The sequence below is a fragment of the Garra rufa genome, chromosome 7 (assembly GCF_049309525.1).
Source record: "Garra rufa chromosome 7, GarRuf1.0, whole genome shotgun sequence".
Taxonomy (NCBI): Eukaryota; Metazoa; Chordata; class Actinopteri; order Cypriniformes; family Cyprinidae; genus Garra; species Garra rufa.
This window is the reverse complement of record NC_133367.1, coordinates 33,265,729-33,277,339: the sequence shown is the minus strand read 5'-3', so window position 1 is coordinate 33,277,339 and position 11,611 is coordinate 33,265,729. Positions and strand designations below refer to the sequence as shown.

Genomic DNA, 11,611 nt, shown 5'->3' with positions numbered 1-11,611 from the left:
ATTAGTTGAAGGATTCTGACAAAATGGCACTCAAAGCTGACTTATATAGCAGCAGACATTTGGCAGGCTTAAGCACCATTTGTCCGTGTGACTATACAAATGTGAACATTTACTTCAGTATTCAGAGTACACAGTCGTTTTCCATATGTGTAGCAACTCAACGCTCATTTCTTATTTTAGGGAACGAGGTTACGTTAGTAACCAGAGTGTTTCCAGCCACAAGCATTCCTTGGTCGCTAAATTACTAAATAACCTTGCGTTTGACATCACGGCTGCAATACATTCCACAGTGCTCATCAACCAATCAAGAGTAAGGATGTTTCCTGATAGGCGTGACCTTACTGTAAGAAATAAAACATTCTTTCACTTTGTTCACGGACTTGTGAAACATCACAAAGAGTCGACTAAAAAACGTCTTGAAATGAAAAACAAAAAACAAAAAAAAAAACAGCACATGCTATTTTTAATACAGCAAGTGTCGTTTTAATGAGTGAAGTAGACAAGGTAAGGTAAAAATGTCCCCAAGCTGGAGCATTACTTCTGAGGTCACGTTAAAGGTGCATAAGTTTTTCACAAAGAAATGAACAGCACTTTTGAGAAATATCACACTCACTGTCGATGAAGACTTTAAGAAGGCGGGTCGCCTTCTTATGGGTTGCCGCCATGTTGAGATCACATGATCTCCAGCTGTGTCAAGCAAATTGACTGTTAATAATAACAATAATAATAATTATATTTAATCTATATAGTGCTTTCAGCCAGTGCTCAAGGCACTTTACAAAGCATAATCATAAAAGTACATGTAAACAAAACAAGCAAATCAAACAATATGACAACAACACATTACTGACACAATAATAGAGCCTGAGTCAACATCATCAAAATAGTCCAAAATGTATGAGTATAATTAGAATAAATGGCAAAACCGTCCATTCTCTGCTGGGGTTGATATAACAAGCTTGACAAGAAGTCGTCCCTAAGATGCACACAAAAAAATAATCATTTAATCCAATAATGTTTAATATGAACGTGTTTGATGAATGAGGAGTAGCTAGTAGACAAACTTCATACATCCTGGCTAGTTGGTGATATTGATATAATGTCCATAAAAATATTGCAATTAATAGAGACAGCTAAATGAAAGCAAAAATCCTGCACCTTTCATTGGCTCTTTATAACATCTGAATGATACATCGGGAGATTTACTTAAATTAGTTAACACAAAGAAAAAATAGCAAAAATATATTTTAATTTCAGAAGAAAAAAAAACAGTTTTCACAATACTTAATTAAAAAGTCAATGACACAAAAATAGTCAATTTTATTGCAGTGTTTCTTGAACTGGAGCTTTAAAGCTTGAATAACCTTCTTCTTCTACAGTAATATCTGCTGATGCTCCCTGCAGAAACAAAACAGTTTTCTGGTCAAAATGATAGATACACATACACAAAAGTAAAGGGTATGAGCAAAGCATTTTGTAGTGAGATATGGCATATTGTGTATTTGGTATCTTGTGTATTCTATGTAATTGCTTCAGGTTTGATAAGATATGAGTACGAGCACAATGTAATGTATAATATGTGCATGCACTTTGGACAACACAGATGAATAGAAACAACTTAACATTGATGCAACAGAATCACAGACACGGATTTCATAGAACACCAACTGTCATATACAGTATGTCACAAAAGTGCGTACACCCCTCTATAGAAATTAAACTTGGCCCAAATTACAACGTTAACAAAGAGAGCCATGAAAATTAGGGGAGTTAAGCAGCATCCCACACTTCAGCCTCTTTTTGAAAAAACTTTTAGACAAACACCAAAAATTATCTCACGTCCCACTCATGTCCTTCACTCTTGCTCACTGTATATTTTGAGTAGACTAGTGATGGGCCACTGTATGCATGTATCACATGTTACTTGTATGAAACAGAAGATTGTAATGTACTGTATGTGTCTAATACAAATTTCCTTTGGGACAATAAAGTTTATCTTATCTTGTCTTATCTTATATATTTTAGGGTAGTTAATATGCAGCTTGTATAGCAGTATCGATTTATTGTCCCCTGAAAATTACTCAACATACAGCCATTATTGTCGAAATAGCTGGCAACAAAAGTGAGTACACCCTAAGTGTACTAGTCCAACGTGTCAATATATTGTGTTAGCACCATTGTTATCTGGCACTGTCTTAATCATCCTGGGCATGGAATTGACCAGAGCTGCACAGGTTGTTGCTGGGATCCTCTTCCACTCCTCACGGAGCTGCAATTTTTCTAGTACTCCTCATCAGTGCATCTCCACACATCTGAGCTGCCAAACAAGTTTATCTCATAGTCTCATCAGACCACAAGACATGGTTCCAGTAATTCATGCTCTTGGACAGGTTGTCTTCAGCAAACTGTTTGCCGGCTCTCTTTGAGCCAGCTTCAGATGAGGCTTCCTTCTGGGATAACGCCTATGCAAACCGACTTGTTGCAGTGTGCGGCGTATGGTCTGAGCGCTGACAAGCTGACCTTCTACTTCTGCAACCTTTAAAGCAATGGTTTAAAGCACTCATGCGTCTGTTTTTCGAAGCCAGGTTCTGCACCTGACGCACAGAACATGTGCTCAACTTCGTTGATCGACCCCATCTTGGAAAACCTCTGTTTGACCCTGAACACTGTAGTGTACCTCGGTTTCAGGGTGTTACAGAACCTCTAATAGCCTTGGCCGTCTTTGTGGAGAGCAACAATTCTAATTCTCAAATCCTCAGAGAGCCATGAGATGCCATGTTGAACATCCAGTGGTCAGTATGAAAGAACTGTACTTAAAGCACCTAATTTTAACTGCTCTAATACAAGATACACAACTTTGTATTGTATGGTCCTGTCAAGCCGACAGAAACATAAACATGATGAATAGGACATGTGACTTTGCATTGTTAAACAACATACTGCTGTTGTACTCACTTTTGTTGCCAGCTATTTTGACAATAATGGCTGTATGTTGAGTTATACTGCTATACAAGCTGTACTCACTTTTGTGAGATACTGTAATTGTAGCTATAATGACAGACATACAATGTTAAGCTTGCAAACCATAACCTGCAGCTTCAGGCTATTTTGAGCAGCCCATTTCCTTTCAATGCACATAAAGTGCTGCAGTGTTTGAATTAAAGGAATACAAATACGAATTAATAAAAATGCAATTTAAATGCATCACAGGAATAAAACACATTTAAAAAAAATATTCAAATAGAAAAGTTATTTTAAATTCTAATAACATTTCACAATATTACTCTTTTTACTGCATTTATAATCAAATAAATGCAGCCTTGATGAGTCAAAAAACATACTGACTTCATATTTCCCAACGGTAGAGTAACTGGTTTATTTATTTATTTGGGTTAGTTATCTAAATAAGGTGTTAAAAAAGGACTTACCTCATTTCCTTGATTAGCTCCAAGTGTTTTTACATCAGTTTGTGCAGAAGGCACATTGGTTTCAGCCTCCCTTCTGTCTGGACTCTGTGTGTCTTTCTGCTCCTTTTTGTCCACAGTAGATGCTTTTTTCTCCTTTTCTTCAGCTTTCACTTCAGGCTCTGCATTTTCCACTGTACCAGGGTCCACTTCCTCTGTCCGCTGCTGTAAATCAATCTCATCATCGCTGCACATGTTACCTGTGGCACGCACAGTCTCTACTCTCTGGCGCCCTCTGGGACCGCCGGAAAAGTCCTGTCTAATTTCCATGCTTCTGTTGTCCTGTCCATTTTGTGGAGCATAAGCTTCTCCTGCCCTGAAGCCCTGGTCCCCTCGGTTTCCTGCTTGATTTACTCTGTTTCTGTTGTCTTGGGGCACCTGTAGTGGCTGCGGAGAATCACCACCAGCTTCCTCATGCTCCCTTAGTTGAGGAGCTTGACGCTGTCCAACCGCAGGAGGTGGCTGGTCTCGTCGCCAACCAAGCCGTGGCATGCGAGCTGCTTGATGTATAGCTGCTTGAGCACCTCCATACATGAACCCCTGAAAAGAGAAAACATGACTTAGTATGATAACAAATAAATGATCCTACTATATGCAAGTCATTCACAGCTCTTACAAAGATGGCTATTGCAATGAAGAGGAGCACAGGTAACTGAAGAGTGACTGGTAGATCCTTCAGCAGGGCTCTGAGGAACTCACTGATTCCCTGCCCAATTTGCTTCAAGGGATCTGTGATGAAACTGGTTATGGTGACCGTGATAGCCTGGAATAAAACCCCACAAAAATATAAATGAATTGAATGAAATCTCTGGTTACAGCTCTCATAACTGCTTTTAAAACAATCAGATATCTGCAAGCACAAAACAGATTTGTAACAACTTTGCAAATTTGAAACAAAAATGCAAATAATTCCATTGCACAAGTATTCATACCCTTTTCTGGAACACTTGAATTTGAGTTCAGGAGCATTCATATCGCTTGTACATGTTACTACTCTTTAGGTGGAGTTAACCTGTGGCAAAATTCAAATAAATGAGTACGAGTTGGAAAGGCACACACCTCTTAATAAAAGGTCTACCAGCTAAAAATGGTGGGAATAGTTAAGAAAAAAAAAATCAGCTGCATTGAAGGTTCACAAGTATATAGCCTCCATTACCCAAAATGGAAGAAGATTTGAACAACTAGGACTCTAACTAGAGCTGGCATCTTGGCCAAACTGAGCAAATGATGGAGTAGGACCTTGGCTAGACTGGTGAGCAAAAATCTGATGAGCTTCATGATCATTTATGCAGATGGGACAAACCTACAGAAGGACAAACATCACTTCAGCACTCTACCAATCCGTTCTTTATGGCAGTGTAGCCAAACTCAATCCTCAATCACGAAAAGATTCTGTGTATCTGCTCTCTATTCCAAGCTTCATGTATGGAGGAAGCCAGGCACTGCTCATCACCTGCACAGTAGCATCCTAACAGTAAAGTGTGCTGGTAGCAGCCCCATGCTGTGGGGCTTTTTTTAGCGGCAGGGACTGAAGGACTCTGCAGAGTAGAAGGAAAGCTCAACACATTTAAATATAGAGATAGCCTTAATGAAAACCTAGTCCAGAGCCTTCAGAACCTCAGACTGAGCAGAAGGTTCACCAACCGGACAATAACCCTAAGCACACAGCAAGAGTGGCTTATAGACAACTCTATGAATGTCCTTGAGTGGCCCATCCACAGCCTGGGCCCGAACCCAATCAAACATTCTGGAGATGTCTGCCAGCCCCCATCCAAGCTGACAGATCTTGAGAGGTGAAGAGGTGACGAGAAGATTGGCAGATAACGGCCAGATGTAGATGTGCAAAACTTGTCACATCATACCCAAAAAGACTTGAGGCTATAAAGGTGCTTCAACTAAGTACTGCATGAAGGGTATGAATACTTACGCAATGTTTTTATTTTAGCATTTCTAATAAATGTTCTAATAAATCTGCAAAGTTGTCACAAACCTATTTTCTTCTTTGTCATTATAGTATATGAAGTGTAGATTGAGTTGGGAAAAAAGTAATTTAAAGCAGTTCAATATAAAATGTGAAAAAAATAAAGGCAATGTATATGCATTTTAATGGTGTTCATTTGGATACATATTATTTGAAGTGTTGTTTGTTTTGGGGGTTTTTTTTCTAGGATTGATGTATCTGTTTTTATAAATTTATCTAAAGGGATCATCATACTGTTTTTGCCTTTAGATTCAGATTATTTTACACTGAACATTTTAACTATCAACAACATAATTATCAGTCAACCTCTTGTTTATGTCATTAGAAAACAAAAGATACAAACCTTTGTTGGAGGCACAAGCAAAATGGGGTTCACCACCAGGACCTCGTAATACTTTTTGCAAGGATCATCTTGAAGAGTCCATGTCCGTCTGTACCACTCTAAATAAACAGTAAGTTACAACAGTTAATCTTAAAACCATTATTTACTCACCTTCATGTCATTTAAAATCTGTAGGCTCTTCAGTGGAACTCAAAAGCTGAATTTTAAAGCTTCTGTGAAGATTTTTTTTAAATTATAGTTTTACATCATACAGGTGAATAAATAATCAAATTATTCAAGTTTTTAACAAATTCATATAACTTTAAGCAGCTCACCTGATAAACCATCTTTCCAGTCCAGTTGTTTTAGCCCAGTGCATTTGTCATTGAAGCTCCCTACTTCTACAATGTTCTTCTTGTGATCAGCAAAGGCAACCTAGCCATGGAGAAATATTTAAACCAATTAAACTTGTTATTGTACAATACAGTGAAAATACCTTTCAACTCATCCTTGTCATCCGTTCAATACCGGTTTAGCAAACATTCCATAGACAGTCAAAAGCACAAGAATAATTACCATATAAAGATGGAACCAGTTCCAGATCAAGCTAATGAAAAAGCAAACAGCAAACATTCTCCAGAACTGAACAAACCAGGAGACCACAGACCAGAGCTCAGTGCAGATTATGGCTACAATGATCAGAACAATCAAAGAAACCTGTAAAACAAAATACAGCACATATTAAATATTCATATTAATTTAAATCAAATATGTTTATCTCTGAAGTGTTTTACAAAAGCTGACCTTCAGGGCAGTATCAGCATCTACATAAAATGTGTCTTCGAAACGCCACTTCCAGGCTTCGTGGTCGTGGACTTTGAATCTGACCAGAATTTGACTGAGAGCCTCATCCATGGCTCCAGTGGTCCAGTCGTTCTCTTCATTCAAAAGTTTCTGGATCTCCACCAGAGATTGCTTGGACAGCTTCACCTCAGCGTCATAATGCATGGATGTCTGTCCATCATCAGGCTAAAGGTTTTAAAAAAGAAAAAGATGTAAAACCTTCACCAATGTAGATTAACGTCGATTCAGTTCTCTAGAGAAAACACAGTCACATACCAGGCCAAGTTTTGACGTTTCTTTAATGAGCTTGGAAAGAAATCGCTTGAACACTGGAAGACATACTGGCTTTGTAGAGGTTGAGGTCCCCTTCTTTTTCTGTTCATCAAACTAAACAAATAGACCGCAGCAAGAAATAACATAATTTATAGTTTCAGTCATTCAAAGTGTTGAATGGTACAATACAAGTCTTCAGTACTTAAAAAAAATGTACTACATGCAATAAACATGGCAGTACCATTTTGTTAGGTCTACTAAAAGGTGCGTTTACAAATTCTTCACCTCTTTTTGCAAACTCTCTAGTTTACTAGTGCACTCAGACACATCAGGACACTGTTGCACTTCACAGGATTCTGAGTTGAATTCCCTCCTCTTGGTTGGCACATTTGAGTAACTGGCAGACTGTAAAACATGTAGATTTGTGATGATGAAAATGACAGCGCTTACAAGACCTTGTTAAATTGTTGGGGGTAACGCATTACATTGTAATAATATTACTTTTTCCAAGTAACTAGTAAAGTAACGCATTACTTTTTAATTGAAAAGAAAATATGAGTTACTTTTCCCCCCATTTATTGATTAAAAGCTCTCCTGTCCCCATGTTGAGAGAAATTGTGAGTAAGGTGTTACTTTAGTTCTAGAATAAATATGAACATGCATTAAATCATCTCAATCTCTAAAAAAAAACAAAAAAAAAAACAGATACAGTATTCCTCAAAATGAATAAAACTGAAATTCAATTCCCCAACACTGGTCTTGTCAAATAAAAATCGCACCTTGTTGACATGTGCGACACTTCCCTGGTGAAAAAAAAAAACCCAGCTAAAACCAGCCTAGGATGGTTGGCTGGTTTTAGCTGGTCAACCAGCCAACCAGGTTTTAGAGGGGTTTTGGCCACTTTTCCAGCCTGACCAGGCTGGTCTAAGCTGGTCAGGCTGGGAAACCACAAGCTAAAACCAGCCTGGCCAGGCTGGGAGACCAGCTAAAATCAGCTACTTCCAGCTTAAACCAGCTAAGACCAGCCAACGAGTCTAGGGGAAGTAACTAAGTAACGTAGTTAGTTACTTATTTGCCGAAACATTAATTCATGCGTTCATGACCTCAAGGGTAGATTATTGTAATGCTTTATTGGGTGGTTGTTCTGCACGCTTAATAAATAAACTCCAGCTGGTCCAAAATGCAGCAGCTAGAGTTCTTACTAGAACCAGAAAGTATGACCATATTAGCCCGGTTCTGTCAACACTGCACTGGCTCCCTGTTAAACATCGTATAGATTTTAAAATCTTGCTAATTACTCATAAAGCCCTCAATGGTTTAGCTCCTCAGTACTTAAACGAGCTCCTATCTCATTATAGTCCCTCACGTCCACTGCGTTCTCACAATTCTGGCAATTTGATAATACCTAGAATATCAAAATCAACTGCCGGTGGCAGATCATTTTCTTATCTAGCGCCTAAACTCAGGAACAATCTACCTAACACTGTTCGGGAGGCAGACACACTCTGTCAGTTTAAATCTAGATTAAAGACACATCTCTTTAACCTGGCTTACACATAAAAACAAATTCCTATAACTCAAATCCGTGAAAGGATTGTTAGGCTGCATTAATTAGGTCAACCGGAGCGAAAACACTTCCTATAACACCTGATGTACTCGTTGCATCATAAAAAGAATGGCATCTACGCTAATATTAGTCTGTTTCATTCTTATCCCGAGGTCACCATAGCCACCAGACCCAGCCTGTATCCGGATCAGATGGTCACTGCAGTCCCCCGGATCCAGTCCTTACCCAGCTTAGATCATGGATCACCACTGGAGACGTCTTCTATAGCCCTGAATGTCAACCAAATGAGCTCCAGAGACGGATCATCACTAAAGACCTTGCCAACCTAGACAGCCATCGGCGCTACTCTACAGGAACCTGATGAGTTCTCTACAATCGGACATTGGTTCAAACTGCTGGTTTCGTCTGGCCAGAGGAGAACTGGTCCCCTGACTGAGCCTGGTTTCTCCCAAGGTTTTTTTCTCCATTTCTGTCACCTGTGGAGTTTTGGTTCCTTGCCGCTGGCGCCTCTGGCTTGCTTAGTTTGGGACACTTTCCAGCGATATCGTATACTATTTGAACTGAACTGATGATGATATCACTGAATTCATTGAAGAACTGCTTTTAACTGAAAATTGATTGTTTACAATAATGCGTTACTTACAATTGTGCTGTTTAAATACTGTGCAGTTGCTTTGACACAATCTGTATTGTTGAAAGCGCTATATAAATAAAGGTGACTTGACTTGACTTATTTAGGGAGTAACTCAATATTGTAATGCATTACTTTAAAAAGTAACTTTTCCCAACACTGGTCTTGTTTGGTAAAAGCAAAATTGCACCTTGTTGACATTGTGCGACACTTCCCTGGTGAAAAAACCAGCCTAGGCTGGTTGGCTGGTTTTAACTGGTCAACCAGCCTGGTTTTAGCTGGTCATAACCGGTCAGCAGGCTGGTTTTAGAGGGGTTTTGGCCACTCTATCAGGCTGATCTTAACTGGTCAGGATGGGAAAACACCAGGTAAAACCAGCTACTTCCATCTTAAAGCAGCCTAGGTTTTAGCTGTTTTTTTGGCTGGGTTGTAAGAATACTGACAGTTCTGTGAGGTGAAGAGTTGTTGACTTGAATTGTCCAAATTAAATAGTTTATTAGAGTTAAGGTGCAGTTACATTTACTGTAGCTCTGCAAACTTTCACAAGCTAAATCCAGGCATTTTAATAGGTAACTCCAAAAGGCTGGGAACCTTGCCTGAGGGCGTAAGATTTCCACACATAAATTTCGCAATGAGTTCAGGTTGGTCAAATGAACTAGCCTCACTTACCAACAGAAAGTTAATACTTTGCGAGCTGTTCGTGGGACGTTCTAAAACGCTTAACGTGAAAAACGCTTAACGTGGCTTAACGTACGTAAAAAATGACCAGGAAACCCCAAATTTCTGTCAAACCTTACTTGTAACAAACACTAACTACTATCAAAAGAATGAGTGCTTATTCCACAGATAAAGTGAATAATATCACGTTAAGCGTTTTCTCCCCCATAGAAGCCCATTATAAGGAAACAGCTTAACGTGGTTTAACGTACCTCAACAGAGACCAGGGAAGACTGACTTCTGTCAAATGTTACATATGATAAACACTTGCTGCTGTCAAAAGAATGAGCTCTTATTCAGCATATAAAGTGAATAATATGTTAAGCGTTATTTCACAGCTTAACGTGGACGCTTCAATGAATTGAGGGAATAACATATTATTCAATAGGCTGAATAAGAGCTCATTCTTTTAACAGCAGCTAGTGTTTATTTTGTAACATTTGACAGAAATTTGGTTTTCCTTAGTCGTTAAGATACGTTAAACCACGTTAAGTTATTTCCTTATCTATGGGGGACGCTTAACGTGATATATTCACTTTATATATATTCACTTTAGAGCTCATTCTTTTGACAGCTGCAAGTATTTGTTGTAAGTAAAATTTGACAGAAGTTTGGTCTTCCCTGGTTAAAGTTAAACCACGTTAAGCTGTTTCCTTATAATGGACTTCTATGGGGGAGAAAACGCTTAATGTGATAATATTCACTTTATCTGTGGAATAGGGGCTCGTTCTTTTGATAGTAGTTAGTGTTTGTTACAAGTAAGGTTTAACAGAAATTTTGGGTTTCCTGGTCGTTTCTATGTACGTTAAGCGTTTTAGAACGTCCCGCTGTTGGTCATACATTTCTACATCAATGACAACAGACAATCGACCATTTTGCCAGCAAAATTTCTCATTCATCTTAAACCGAGTGTTTAACTGAGTTCACACAAGAAACGCTCATGCCGTTTAGAGGGAAAAGGCAGCTTAACGGCTAGGTTTTTTCTCAATAATTAAATGAAATTAACCGAACATGTTTCGGTGTACACGAGCTCCATAAGGACTTTTAGTCTGAAAATGAAAGTAGTGTCTAAACTTCCACTTTTTGTTAGGAACTATGCCTTTCAAATTCTTATAAACTAAAAAGTTAGTAAAACCTTAAAATACGTAACGTTAGATATAAAATGCTAGAAGTGAGGCATTGAATTGAGTCCGTTTTTACCGAAAAGAAGAGGGAATAATGCCCTGCATGCTAATACATGAATATACTGTCAGATGGTTTAATATAGGAGTTTTTACCTCAGTGGGTTTTCTCATGCGCTTTGTCGTTGGGTCGTAGTTGAGCATGTCATATGGATCGATCCATGCATCATCATCCTCATGGACATTAGTGTTAGCATTTACAATAACAAACAGACTACAAAAAATAAACAAACTCCAGAATCCACACGACGAACAGTTTGGCATCTTCATAATCTCCACTGGAAGAGAAAACAATGAGAAAACCCAGACTCACTGCTAAAACGAATTCTAATCGATTGCTATAAATACAGCATTCTTGGACATTCTGTTGAACTTACATTATTCTAAAATGTACTAAATGCATTTATCGGCCACATAGAGGTTAAACGTTGACGCTAAAATAGATTTACTAAAAACAAAATCAACCGAGATAGTTACCAAACATTTCCTTACATGTTGGAAGAAAGCTGTCATACACCAGCGTATAGAACAACAAACCTAGAATCAAAACCGGAATTGTATAAAAGCTCGAAAACGGCTTCTATGTACTCATATCTATGTGCAGTCGTTTGTGATGAAGTTTCTTCGTTGGT

General features: G+C 38.5%; 1 protein-coding gene across 3 annotated transcripts; it reads right to left on the bottom strand.

The window, feature by feature from the left end:
* Window positions 1–460: 460 nt before the first annotated feature.
* LOC141338250 (chloride channel CLIC-like protein 1) lies at window positions 461–11,577 on the bottom strand. Of its 3 annotated transcripts, none has more exons than XM_073843793.1 (12): window positions 11,472–11,577; window positions 11,076–11,257; window positions 7,169–7,288; window positions 6,887–6,997; window positions 6,572–6,796; window positions 6,344–6,484; window positions 6,103–6,202; window positions 5,789–5,886; window positions 4,081–4,227; window positions 3,429–4,004; window positions 3,067–3,144; window positions 461–1,398 (listed from the first exon to the last, which is right to left on the bottom strand). In XM_073843793.1, the coding sequence occupies exons 2-12, from the start codon at window positions 11,247–11,249 to the stop codon at window positions 1,321–1,323; spliced, it is 1,848 nt and encodes a 615-aa protein (XP_073699894.1). In that variant the 5' UTR covers window positions 11,250–11,257; window positions 11,472–11,577; the 3' UTR covers window positions 461–1,320. The 3 variants fall into 3 exon arrangements, with proteins under 3 accessions (XP_073699894.1, XP_073699895.1, XP_073699896.1); XM_073843794.1 differs by having other exon boundaries at window positions 11,357–11,506; XM_073843795.1 differs by lacking the exon at window positions 3,067–3,144 and having other exon boundaries at window positions 11,076–11,508.
* Between the last annotated feature and the right edge of the window lie 34 nt (window positions 11,578–11,611).

Excerpts from the sequence above, each read along its gene's own strand:
- LOC141338250 (XM_073843793.1), bottom strand. The coding sequence starts at position 11,249 with ATGAAGATGCCAAACTGTTCGTCGTGTGGATTCTGGAGTTTGTTTATT. Across the intron at positions 6,485-6,571 it reads ATGCTGATACTGCCCTGAAG|GTTTCTTTGATTGTTCTGAT; the intron begins GTCAGCTTTTGT and ends TTTGTTTTACAG. Across the intron at positions 6,203-6,343 it reads ACTGGTTCCATCTTTATATG|GTTGCCTTTGCTGATCACAA; the intron begins GTAATTATTCTT and ends CTCCATGGCTAG.